Source organism: Diorhabda carinulata, chromosome 8 (genome assembly GCF_026250575.1).
Source record: "Diorhabda carinulata isolate Delta chromosome 8, icDioCari1.1, whole genome shotgun sequence".
NCBI lineage: Eukaryota > Metazoa > Arthropoda > Insecta > Coleoptera > Chrysomelidae > Diorhabda > Diorhabda carinulata.
In genome coordinates this window covers 21,814,832-21,828,447 of record NC_079467.1, presented here as the reverse complement: position 1 = coordinate 21,828,447, position 13,616 = coordinate 21,814,832, and the positions used below count along the sequence as shown (strand labels likewise).

At 27.9% G+C, this 13,616-nt stretch overlaps 1 protein-coding gene across 3 annotated transcripts; it reads right to left on the bottom strand.

Annotated features, from left to right (window-relative positions):
* Positions 1–391: 391 nt before the first annotated feature.
* Positions 392–13,557, bottom strand: LOC130897140 (transmembrane channel-like protein 7). 3 transcript variants are annotated; one of them, XM_057805803.1, is made up of 4 exons: positions 13,144–13,557; positions 10,771–10,898; positions 10,521–10,646; positions 392–7,472 (listed from the first exon to the last, which is right to left on the bottom strand). In XM_057805803.1, exons 1-4 carry the CDS (start codon positions 13,307–13,309, stop codon positions 5,598–5,600), a joined length of 2,295 nt encoding a protein of 764 aa, XP_057661786.1. In that variant the 5' UTR covers positions 13,310–13,557; the 3' UTR covers positions 392–5,597. The 3 variants fall into 3 exon arrangements, with proteins under 3 accessions (XP_057661786.1, XP_057661787.1, XP_057661789.1); XM_057805804.1 differs by lacking the exon at positions 13,144–13,557 and adding an exon at positions 12,580–12,706; XM_057805806.1 differs by lacking the exon at positions 13,144–13,557 and adding an exon at positions 11,297–11,454.
* Between the last annotated feature and the right edge of the window lie 59 nt (positions 13,558–13,616).

The following is a 13,616-nucleotide window of genomic DNA, read 5'->3' as shown; positions in this document are numbered from 1 at the left end:
GTATCATAAATTAACTTTCTGAATTTATAAACTTCCTACTTTATTCATGTTTAATTAATATTCTGTTTAATTGAAAATAAAAAAATTATTAATTAAATAGTCATTTATTATTCTACAAGAATTGAGAACTCAAGTTCCCAGCAAATCTTAATTCTTTACTCGCAAGTTCTAAATATATTATTAGTTTATTCTAATATATTTTGTACTTACCACTGTAAAAGAAATCATGTTGGGTTGTTGTACTTACTGATTAAATAGACTTTTAAATTCCTCTGTAATCTATTAGCCTATTGAATAAGTCATTATTTAGTTTACCTTTTACCTTATATTATATATAGTTGAACATACAATGTTCTCTAGGAATTTTTGTGGTATCAATAATAAATTGAAATAGAATCATAGCTATTTATTATGCATCAAAATTGTATAAATAGAATATTTATATGACTAGATAGTTTTCAAACACAAATTTATAGGTATATATAAATAATTGTATAATTATTTTCTCACTCATTCAATAATGTGGTAGTAGGATAACCAAATAAAAATATGGTAACCAAATATTAAACAATTCTGTAATAAAATGGGTGGTATAATTAAATTACCATCAGAACACTACAACAATAATCTTGATAACGATAACTTTTTGTTTGCTACATTGCTTATTTGAGTCACCTGTAAAACAATTTTACCAAAAAGTTTTATTTTCCTACCAAAAAACAAATTCTAGGAAGCATAAAAAATTTTATTATCAAACAGTATGTACAAACTGAACCAAAAATTTCATTACATGAAGTTACAAAGGATATACAGTGTAGATTCAGGAGAGAATTAAACTCCAGTTCATCTTGTTCTAGAAACCAAAACTCAAAGGATGCTTTAGCAAGAATGAAGATCTAACTTAATTAAGTATAGTGCAGATACTTGAGTACAATGGAACTCTGCAACTGAATAGCTATAGATGTCGAAAACAACTCTGATACGAGAGCAAAATGATTCTCAAGATTGCGGTGTAACACCTAGGTAAATCTAAATATCTTTAAAGACCATAGCTTGTTAAATATTTTACAAGCAACTAGTTTAAGCTTCCTGTAATGATACCACATCCAGTTCAGCTAAATTTCCAGTATGGAGAGAAAACATGGAGGTTACAAGAACTTAACAAAAAAATGGAATCTACATGCAGAAAGATAGCAATTAGAGTCTGCAGTGACATAAAGTGCAGTACATACCGTTCTATCTCCACTGTCAGAATAGGAGTATTTGAAAACACCCTCATGCTTGGATGACAACAGCGGTGGGAAAAAACAAACAATTAGACAAGAACAAACAAATTAACAGGTCCAATATCCAAGTAACATCATATTTTAACAGTGGGCAGATGTTAAAATATTGGATTTTATGTCAGTTTGAGTTAAATAGAATATTCATTGCCACATTAAAATGGTAATTTTATAGACAGATATACACTGCCACAGTAGGAGAAAGGAAAATTACAAAACAGAAGCAAAGAAAACTAAAGAAACTATATGAATTAATATTATACCCGACACCCATCAATATAAGTCAGCATGTTTTAAAAAATAACTCGATTAATCAGTTTTGTCTATTGGGAATATACTAAAACCTACCGATTAAGTAGGTAGTATAGAATATGTTTAGGCTAAACTGTTCCTTTAACATGTGGATGTATATTTATCATTACTTTAACCAATGGCACTTAGATGTCAAGAGTTATAGAAAGCTTGGCACAAACCATGGACTATTTACAATAATTCTTAGGATTCTCTAGGATTTCAATATTGACTTAGATTACTATTTTTTTTTTTCACAGATAGAATTTTCTATGTATTAACCAGAATAAATCCTTTATTTTCAACCCTAATTGTTTGCGTTTATCATCATCATTAGTATGGCTTAATTTTTTAAATGACTTCATTTGGAAGTAATCAAATGAAAGTCGATAATTAGTTCAACAAAATGTATTGATGAAATGTCCAGAGATGAAACTCTTTAACTGTGAGTTTTTGAATTCTACCGTTTCATATTTTTATTTGATTATTGCTACCAATAAAAAACAAAACATTTTGTAAACAGATCACTGAAATTATGCGTTTAAAAATGGCATCATCACAATATACACGACATTCTAATTCTAGTTTATTGAGTATATCTATTGAAACTATCATAAAATTTGGCATTATACAAAATGGCAGGTTTATTCCAGGTTATACATTGAAAAAAATTTGATAAATTTTACATGTATGATATTAAAAAATGGTCAAAAACGATAGTTTTTAGACAAAAATATATTTATACAGATTCCATTAAAAGTTATGTGTATTTGTACAAAATTGAAAATAAGTTGTGCTGTTAGCTATTGTATATATTAATGTTGATTATTGTTGAAAGGTGTTTGCAAAAGGTAAAGTATTTGTTACACTTTTTTACCTCATTCTAAAAAAAGAACAGAGCCTTTTGTATTTATAAATGTTCTTGATTTTAGCTATCTGTTAATGATGAATTTATTAATATTTCGAAATGATTCAGACTTTATTATTATATAATCTGAAAATTTTGTCTTTGGTTGTCACATATATTCCATATTATTCACATTTTCTGCATTCTGTATCTTGACCTTCTTAAATAGTTTAGAATTTTTTGAAGTATAGTAATTACTATAATATTAAATGGTCTTACTGTATAAAACTTTGTTTTTGTTTAATTAAAATATCGAATGAATGTTTTTTTTTTTCATCAACTTAGTATGAAGAATATTCAGGATGTAAAAATGATATTTTAAGCCATAAAAGAGCACCAGAAACATTCTTAAATATCAATTATTTACAATGGATATACTTATTTTCTAAAAAGTAATTACCCCTTATAAAGTGAGCGTACCTTAGAGATATATTACTATTTTCAAAATCTTACAAAGTACTTTAAATAATAATTATTAATAAAGGTATGTTATGAATCTAATATATTTTTCTATATTAGATGTTTGATATGAATTCACATTGTTGAATAGGAGGAGAAATAGGAGAAAAATATTTTGTCAAATCTAATTTAACTGCACATTTAATAGTTGAAACGTTTTACAATTATAAAACAAAATTGCCATTTACCTACCTTAATTGATTATAAAATTAGAGGCATTGGATTGGGAGTTTGATTCAAGATTCAAGAAATGAATTGATGAAAATATAACGAATAGAGTTTTTGATTATTGCAAAAACAACTTTTTTCATAAAAAGTCCAAGAAAACAAAATAGTTTCTTTACCTACGATCCCAATTCATAACATTTAATCACCGTTCTTTCTCAACATCCCTCACAACTAAGGGAGGAACGTTACTTTTGACACTAAGAAAAGGGGTGATTCATTGTGTGGAGTAGGCAGATTGAGACCATGAAATTGGATCACTTCTTACCAATGAAAGAATAATCGGGTCTCCTTCTCTTGATAATGGCTCCGGGGGCCTAAACGTCGAGAATTTTCAAAATTCAAACGCGGTTCAACCCTTGATCCTTGTTCTTTTGTTCATAATGCCCTTATAGATGTACTATCAACTCTATATAAATTAATGTAACCACATGTGGGAATAGTATTTTAGATGAAAGTAATAAATATATTAGTCAACATGTATATCTGATTTAATATGGAAATATAAGAACTTTTCCTAATTAAAAACTTTAAATATCTAAGCAATTGCTTTGAACATCAATTATAATGTATAATAATTAATAAGAAATCGCTGCCATTGAAGAAGTTATAAGAATTAAAAAGTTATACTCAATACATGATATCACTTAATAAATAGTGGCAATAGAAATTTTTTTATTCAACTATCAGAATAATAATTATTTATAAATTTGTTGCCAACATGTAATAAACGTTCTATGTAATGGAATATGCAATTATTGCTTTTGAGATATGTGTTTAATTGAACAATTTCTGGACGTAAATAATCTCCAAGGTACTCATTAATATTAACATACAGGGTATACAGATATCCTCCTATTGATGCTAAGCACTTTAAACTAAACTGCAGCGATAAATTCAACGCTTGGAAATACCTTATAGTTTTCGAAATTACTAAAGTTTGTTGAAAAACTTATTTTATCAAGTTCATCAGTTAGTGTCATGATTAGAAGGGGATAGCTACCCTCTTTTAAAATTCTACTAAAGGAGATTAAATGGACATAGAATCACATCAAATATCGGTAATTTGCATTTGACAGGAGAATTTCTGGACGCCCTATATATCACTATACAAGTTTAATATATTGTTTTACAATAATGTGCTATTTACACATGGCAATATAAAAAAATGGATATGAATAGATTGAGACCAGTTTATTAAGAGGTTTTGTATTTACTAGTAAGAATTTTGTCCGTTATTTCCCAGATTGGATTTTGTTCTGCAAAAGCCCCTCAGTTACTCCATAATTTCATTACCAAGAAAAAGGGATAATAAATGAGAAAAATGATGAATTTAACTATGAATACAACTTTATCATTAATAACATTTAAATGGTAAATTTTATCGAAAAAAACATTCAGATCTTATTTGTTGAGCGTTAAATTTCCTCCAAGAAATAGTTATTTAAATATTTTTAACTACATTTGTTTCAGTGGAAAAAATTAACTGCAAAAATCTCATGTTATTTAAATGGAAAATGTATTATGATTTAGGCACGGTTTAATGTGAATACTGAGGGCTGGTTTGAGTTTGATAATTTGTTTAGGTCATAACTTAAAAATTTGAGGGGCGTTTGCAGAACAAAATGCAATTTTGGAAATAACAGACACCCTAATATGCAGGTACAGGTTCCTTATTCTCTGTTTCATTATTAATTTGTATTTTACTTATCGTCTATTGCCTTAAATCAAATTTTATTACACCAATAATAATTTCATATCAAATAAATGTTATTAACGATACAATACAATAAAAATAACAATTCGATATGTAGAAAAAATAACATTATGTCCATTTCTTTTAATTAGATAACGAATTTCGTTAAAATATTTTTTTAAATCACATTATTGGAATAACTACAGAAAAAAAATTTAATGTTAGCGACAAAAAGAGTAATTATCTGTAATGTGCATTTTTTGGCATGTTTTAATAAAAAATTTCAGATTTAAAACAAAATTTGGAATATTAAATATCAAAATGACTTCTAAAAAGTAAAAAAAGCACAATTAGACAATTTGGAATTGGAAAATAAACATGTAGTGATTTATAAGATACTCTTTTTTTCTGAAGGGTTTGTTTTGTTGAATTAAAAAATTACATTTTGAAATTTTGCAATATCCACAAGATTTTACATATAGTTAACAGTAACATAAGGCAGATAATTAAAAACATTCATTTTATAAAGTTTTGTAATTGGAAAAACTAAAAATTGAAATGTTTGAACAAGATGTTCACACTCTTCTGTAGTTACCTTATACATCATAGGTGTAAATTTTATTTATACTATTGCCGATATTGTTTTTCTTGTTATAATAAGAATTTTTTCAAATTTTGTATTCTTTTATAAACTGGTCTGTCATGGATTAAAACTAATCTCACATTTTTCCTTAACCTAGTTCATATCTCCTTCCCCCCTTCTTTGTTCGGCCCTAAGTCTTTTCTGATTCTCTTGTTTTATAAACAAGCTCAGTCTATCCAGTAAAAATTGTTTATCGTGTCCTTCAAGAACCAACTGATTTTTTAAAACTGACACCAAATGTCTGTTAGCAGAGTTTACTCCCATGTAATAGTAAAGAATGAGAGTTAAAACTATAATACACGGAACGCCAAACCCTGCAGTACCCAAAAAGAAAATAATACTTTGTATCCATTGGGGTGTTCTTAAAAACAAACTTACAGCTAAATTCCATACAGTGGATCGGTCCCTAAAAGGTCCGCATGACCTCGATGGGTGTAGATCAGAGAAAGAAATACCCAAAGGAAAAGCGGCAAATGCAAAAGAGATCAAAAGAACTAACATAAACATGGAATTGGATCTGGAAGCTCTGTATATTACAGGACTTGGTCTGCAGTTGTAAACGCAAGCGAATTTTTTTATATAGAAGATGAAGAAAAACATTCCTGCACCTATTAGAGATATAAGAGGTGTATAAAATATTCCGAACCATATCAAAGTTTGAGAATATACAACATCCAAAGCATGTCTAGGTAAATCAAAGGTTTGTTCACAGAAAAGCTTAACAAACCTATTACTAATATGACGGGCTATAACAGCTCTAGGTACGTTTATTATAAACGTCATTATTATTTGTATAGCGAAATCGGTAAGCAACAACTTATATATTTGTTGTCCCACATAAGACTCCCAGCAAGTGGGTGCCTTTGGGCAGCGAACGCAAGAAAGTTCATTTTCATTGGTACATTTAATCTTTGACCAAAGAGAGGCATACAAAACAATCAAAGCAGAAAGTCGCAAAAATACCGTACGCATAAGCGAAAATTTGAGAGCTGTAAGAGGTTTATATTTTTCAAAAGTAAGTAAGAATTTAAACAGTATCGGAACGACAATATTCATTCCGACAATAGTCAAAGCAGGTAGAAATTCAAAAAAAAGATTGATATAATTATTTTCGCTCACTTGATCTCTCCCAGTAGAAATCATGAAGACCAAATATATGATATACCCACAACAAGCCAAAATACAAAACACCACCGTATTTACAATGAATCTGCAAAAATAAATTTTGTATTTCTCCTGCGTTGTTCTACTTTGGATTTCTTCATTCAACCTCTCCGTTTCTACGTTTGCTTTGAATTCGTTATAAATCAACTTCTGTTTTATTTTTGCCGATTTCTCATTATCTATACAGAAATCCCAACCGCCAAACACCATGTTGCAGTAATGGTAAAACTGTCCTTCTCCTTCTATGAGACGTTCTCTGAAGCCATTGGCCGCTGAGGTGAGTATTGAAAATACAGACAAACCGAAACATATAATTACTACAAACATATATGCAACCGGAACGTTATAGTACAGTCTGATACCTCCAACAGCATATTCAAGAATTTCATTTGTATAAAAACCGTAAAATAATAAAGTTTTTTCTAAAAAACCTGTACCTTGTACAAAATCAATCAGGACGTTATTTTCCGAAGTAGTTTCATTGAAATATTCTTGAGCACAACAAGAAGTATTCGGTGAATTTGTGCAAGTGATATTTTTCTTAAAATCCAATAAAATTGTCGGTAAATTTATAAATAAGAATACCAAACAAAAAATGAACAAATTTAGAATAAACAACCATCTTACAAATAAAAAATATGCTACTACTCCTGTTCCAAAATTTCCCTCGATGTATTTCATAGAACCCCTCCACAGCTCCAAGTTTTGTAATGATTCCTGCAACCGGGATTTAAGCTGATCCCACATTTTTCTCCTTTTCCATTTGAATTGTTCATAACCTTGCAGTCGTAAGTTCGGCTCATTCTAAAAAATAATTAATTACATAAGTTCATTCAATTTTATTATAAAAGTAGAGAAATGGAATTTCAATTTTTTATTTCTATTAAATACTGCAATGAATTTGAACAAAAAAGTTATGGGAGGGGAATAAACAAAATTCAACAAACATAAAATGTATTTTTAATCCCAATCCACTACCATTGTGATGGAAAGTGTCTTGGGAAGTAAATGGAGGTAAAAAACTTGATGTGGAAAGTAAAAACATTGAAAATAAATATTTAATAAGAGTTGTGTTTCAAGTATAACTTTTGAATACTGAATAATAATGTAGATACAACTCTTTACAGGGTTGAATTTAGAACTTTATTTTGTTTAATATCTGTCAAACGATTTTCATTTGATGATTTTGAAAATCTCTAATTATTTGAAAACTTTAATAAACGAAAAAAAGTGCTCTTATAATGATTGCATAATTATATAGACTATTACAGAACTGCCTTGTATGCATTAATTAGTTCACATACATTTTAATCTTAAGGCTGGACATATGGAGTTCAAATCTGGGGAACTGCAAGAGAATCTATTATGCGAATATGCAGTCAAAAGTATTAAGGCGGCAAATCTACAATGCCCCTTGATACATTCCTAACAATATATTACATATAGACTGTCAGAACAGACTACAAGACCATCCCAATACACTAGCAAACGATTTTCTAACTCCGCTACAAACCAGAAGACTAAAAAGACTAGTCACACTGGACTTCAATGTCCTGACGTTGTCTAATGATCATTTGCTATTGTTAGTCCTCCTATTTCTTTCTAGTCTCTTCTCTATGACTTGTAGTGCCAACTATATCAATCACCATTATTAAGCAATCATACTTTTTTATATAAAATACATTACAGTAATACAAAATATGTTTAAAATCACAACAATTATTGTAATGGTATCTTCTCGATTCAAATGATCGCTAGAAAACTGTATTCTGTTCTTTTGCAAGATGTTGTGGTTAAAGGATAGATGTAGGACCTCTAAACCTAAATCTTATTGATAGCAACACATAAAATCTTGCCGAAGCATAGTAGACAAAATATTCTTTTGTCTTAGCACTTGAAGTTGAAGCTTCCAAGTTACAGTTAATTACAGAGCTAGATAACTTTCTTACAAGTTAGTAAATTTAATGTTTGCAAAGAGGTGAAAAGTGTTGATAAACAATTAACTTTATTTCAGGTAGAATATTGAATAAAATGATGCCTGTAAATCTAGAGTTATTCAATCTTTTAACCATACATAACAAATGCATAAATTTGGCTAGAAAGTGTAGATCATTATTAACATTTTCAAGAGAATGTAAACTGAAATTTAGCAGATATGCAATTTTTGAGATGATAATGAATATCAAAAAGATATTTCATGTAGGTACCGTATTCACGAATAATCGTCGGGATTCCATTAAATACAGTTTTTCCTGTCACTTATAGAATTAGTGTTATCAGTTAATACCCTGTATCATAGACAAATATTGATACAGATAATAAAGTACTTATAAACACTCTATACCATTGTGATGAAAAAGTGCATTAGGAAGTAAATGTAGATAAAGAACTTGATATAGAAAATAAAAACATTAAAAATAAAGATTTTCATCAGTTGAAAGAAAACTGATATACATATATCTTAAATCAATCGAATTAAATTAAAAAATTGTCATTGTCTTTGTTAGAAAAAAAAATTGATAGAAAAGTTAATTTGAATGAATATACGGAATTTATTCAATTAGAACTAATAGTAAATTCAAAAATAAGGGTACTGTTTAGAGTATATTTTTTTAATACCGAGTAAAAGGTACATTCACACGGATGAAATGAAAACCTTTCAGGGTTATTATGTAACGTTCTTAACACTTTAATAAACAGAAAGGTGCTCATCTAGTGATTTGATAATTATCATCATTTTAAATTGATTTGAAAAACATGTATATAGATATATGAAAACGATCAGCGGTTTGCAAAGAGCAATAAACAATATTTACTATCCAAGGGTTCCAAATTCATTCAATGTTTTATTCTCATTCGTTTAGTTAAGTAATGATTCGTTAAGTTATTTTCTATTTGAATTGAAAAGCTCTAGAAATTATGTAAGTACATAATCAAGATCACCTTGTATAATATGCTGGTATATAGCATATCAAAATCTTTTAACCTTTAAAGATGTAACTTCCTGCAGATTATGACTTCCTTGTTTTTAAATAATGCTAATTAGTAACTAAACATTCAAGGTTTATAAAATTTTATAACAAAACAATTAAAACAATAAAAAATATTGTTCTTATCAATTCTAAAGATTAATAAAAATAGATAATTGAATCTGCTTTTTATTACATACATTCCAAGATAACTTTATCAAAAAAATATAGCCCTAACTATTGGTTTTTTAAATGCATTAAAAAAAACTTTCCCTTAATAAGCAGCTATAATACTTATTTGAAACTTATAAGTTAAAGATTCAAATTAAAAAATAAATCATGAAATCAAAATTATTCAAATGAGAAATGCTGCGATTAAACCTGGAAGAGTTAATTCGTTGTGTAGATACCTGATTACTATCAACGAAATTGTGAAAGTAATCAAAAGTCTATTCAGTTAAAATTTTCTTAAGTATCATTGATTTTTAACCTAACACAAGGAAAAAAATATGAACACATAAAGCAACTAATAGTTGCTACCGACAAGCAAAAACTAGTTTATTGTAGGTAATTAACATTAATAGTCATTATATTTAAATATATCATCAAAAATAAAAACTATATAACCCAAGGTATCATTTTAATGTACACAAACAAAATCACTGTTATAGTTTTTATGTAATCAACAAAATTTGAAATCTAGTTTTTTAAAAAGATACCAGAATTAAAAAAATCTTCAACTCTAGCTATACAATTTTGAAAATTCCACACAAATATTTTAATATATTTATTTGGGAATTGCATCGGCTCTGGTCCTGTCCTGATAATGAATCTAATCAAAATTTCTGATTACATGTAAAATATGAAATCCTAATAAACCTACCAAAATTTTAGCCTTCATCTCTTTCTTCTCGGACATTGGAATGGGTAAAGATTTGATCTGCATTATTTCCTCCCAAGCAGTTTGTTCATTCGATCTCATTTCGGATAAATCAGGTAGCATGGAAACCTTTAAAAAATAACAGTTACAAATGGATGTTTGCTGCAAAATCGTAATTTATTTATTTTGATAATAAATGTAGTGGAAATACTAGTATCTGAGACACAAATAATAATATTATATAAAGATCAACCTGTACTTCTCCAGCTGTAGAAGTCCTACGATGGACTGTAGATTCCCTCCGAGATCTCGTGGCAGTGTGTCGTCGTATTGTTCTGTTATTTGTTCGGTAGTCATTTGTCTTGATACGAATTGTAGCAGCTGTTCAAAAAATAAAATAACGAAAAAAAAAGTTTCATATTAATGTTCTTAAATAAATTCCATTTTGCATTTGAACATCACAATTCTATGTTATTTTTTTAAATAAAATATGGAACTATATCAAAGTAAAAGTCAGAGAAGAGGATTAGTATGGACTAATGGGATAAATTACTAGAAAAACATAAAATCGTCAATCAACTTATTGTTATTGATTGTTATTAAGCGATGTCAGGAGTTTGTTGTGTCTACACATAAAAGACATAAATGTTCAACAACTTCAAAGTGAAAAATGGTACCACTAGTAGTATTTATGATATAATATTTATGATTGAAAACCCTTTGTAATTATCAAATTATATTTCACTACTTTGTGAAATTATTGAAAAAAATTAACTCACACATTTTTGAAAACTTGATGACACAGATAAATAATTGTTTTGAAATATAAATGTAAACTATATGTTTAAAAACATTTATTGGGATAATAGCACCTTACAAATGTTTGGAGTTAAAAGCTCAATTTTGCAACACGTCATTGCGATTAGTTGGATTAAACTAATTGATTAAAATGAAAAATACTATTAATCTTTTCTAATATGGATGAAAGGATTTCCTGTACATTTGATAAATGATATATATTATTTTTGTTATTATCAAAGAATATATTTGGAAAATAGTTGTAACTTCAATTAAATTAAAAAGTATTATGAATGAACATTGAAACTAATAAAAATTTAAGAAGTTGTAGTATTCAAAACAGCACATTTTTTATAATAATTTTTGTACAAATTCCACAATAATTTGCATTTTTTTAATCAAAAGCTTTACATTGAAAAACAAGACATTATTAATTCGAACGCAACTGATGTTACTGTGAAAGTTTTTAGATGAAGCTGCTAAGTATTGTATTTGCTAATATTTATCTAAATAATTTTGTTTTATATCTACTTAATATCAGATTAATTGATCTTATCTAAATAATTACTATGTAGAGCATAAGTCTACAAATTCAGGCCAACTTTTTAACACGAGCAGATGATTTAATGATGATTTAATGCCCTAAAGTTAGCACTTCAATTCACATATCTATATGGTAACAGTACTGCACTCTAATAACTGCAATCAGCTGACTTCGTTGCATTAAACATCACCTGAAACTTGTTTTTGTGCTATGCTTTTGGTGTTGAACATGAAAAAATACAGAAATAATGTTGCAAAATCATTTCAAAGCTTTTTTCTTCCGTTGTGAATGTTATTTTCCACGAACATGGTAGAATCATGACAAATGCACTCAATATATAATTTGCAGTACTTCATTTTTGATGTAGTATACAGTGTCTAGCCATAGGTCCAAATTTTTTTTATTCCATGTATAAATAATGATTCATCCCCAATTTGTCTAGGTATAAGTGCAAAAAATACCCTAAGAACTTTGCGGTACATTAATGGAAACGTTCTGACGTCATAAAACAAGTTCAAAAACTAAAAATGATTTGGAATAAGCCCACCCAATTTTATAAATTTAGTTTCTCACATATATTGGTATAATTATTATTATACCTATTTAATTAAACTACCTGCATTAATGTCACTAGAACATTACATCATTCATAAATTTCAAAATTACATTACATTTGAAAGAAGGATATAGCAATTGTGAAAAATACGGTAAAAAACCTACTTCTTAAATTTCTTTGTTTTTCTTTTTTACAATTACTTTTGAGTATGAAGAATAATATAAAACACAAACACATCCTGTGATGGATTACAATTTCTTGTTCACTTTTCAATTTATATGTAAAAGTAATGTATTCTATAAAATAAGTTATAAAATTTATTTAGAACAATAAGCTATTTAAAACTTTATCAAAAAATTATTTTAATTAAAAACTTACTGTAATTGGATTTGTTCTTACTAAACTACTAAACTGATATTTGTTGAAACTTTATAGTAAAATTCTAAAATTATATATATATATATATATATATATATATATATATATATATATATATATATAAATTTAAATTATGCAGATACATTCTTCATATACGTATAATTTCAATAAAATTATAAAAAGTGCGTTTTTTCACCATCTTCATAAAAAAATTATCAGTATTTAATTTAAAATCAAACAAAAATTTAAAATATTGCATGATTAAATTAATTCAGAAAGGTTGTAACTGAATTAAATGAGTAGTATAATATTATAAACTATGTCGAGAATAATAACTATTATAAACTTACCTCCCCTATTAAGTTTACTAGGTAAAAGAGTATGTAGGTGTTTTGGATCTCTTTGCAAAGCCTCAATTTCCGAATCAGCAGGGTAACTTTCTTGATAAAACTCGGATCCTGCTTCTTCCCAGCCCTGTGATCGGGTAGTTTTTTTCCTGTTTGCGCCCCCAGACATATTAATTGTTCCGGCTTATTTTCTTTGTGGGAGTACGATCATGTCCATAAGTAAAAGAAGACACTCTCTTTAATCACATCTGATAAACTAATGCGGTACTTTTTATCGTTCCAATTATTAGTAAACGTTATCTCTGAACATTATAATAAATTGTTAATCAAGTTACTGATGTTACCGATGTTACTGACTCATGACGACAAACACACGTAAAAATAACAGTATATTTATCGGTATCAAAGAGTGACATCATTCTTCTTCGTTACTAATGTGATAAATTGGAAACAAAGTTTTGGTAATTTAGCATGAT

What these genes read in the sequence shown, in the direction of transcription:
- LOC130897140 (XM_057805803.1), bottom strand. Translation starts at nt 13,309, where the DNA reads ATGTCTGGGGGCGCAAACAGGAAAAAAACTACCCGATCACAGGGCTGG. An exon ending in CTACAGCTGGAGAAGTACAG is followed by an intron (nt 10,647 to 10,770) that starts GTTGATCTTTAT and finishes TATTTTTTAAAG; the next exon opens with GTTTCCATGCTACCTGATTT. An exon ending in AGATGAAGGCTAAAATTTTG is followed by an intron (nt 7,473 to 10,520) that starts GTAGGTTTATTA and finishes ATTATTTTTTAG; the next exon opens with AATGAGCCGAACTTACGACT.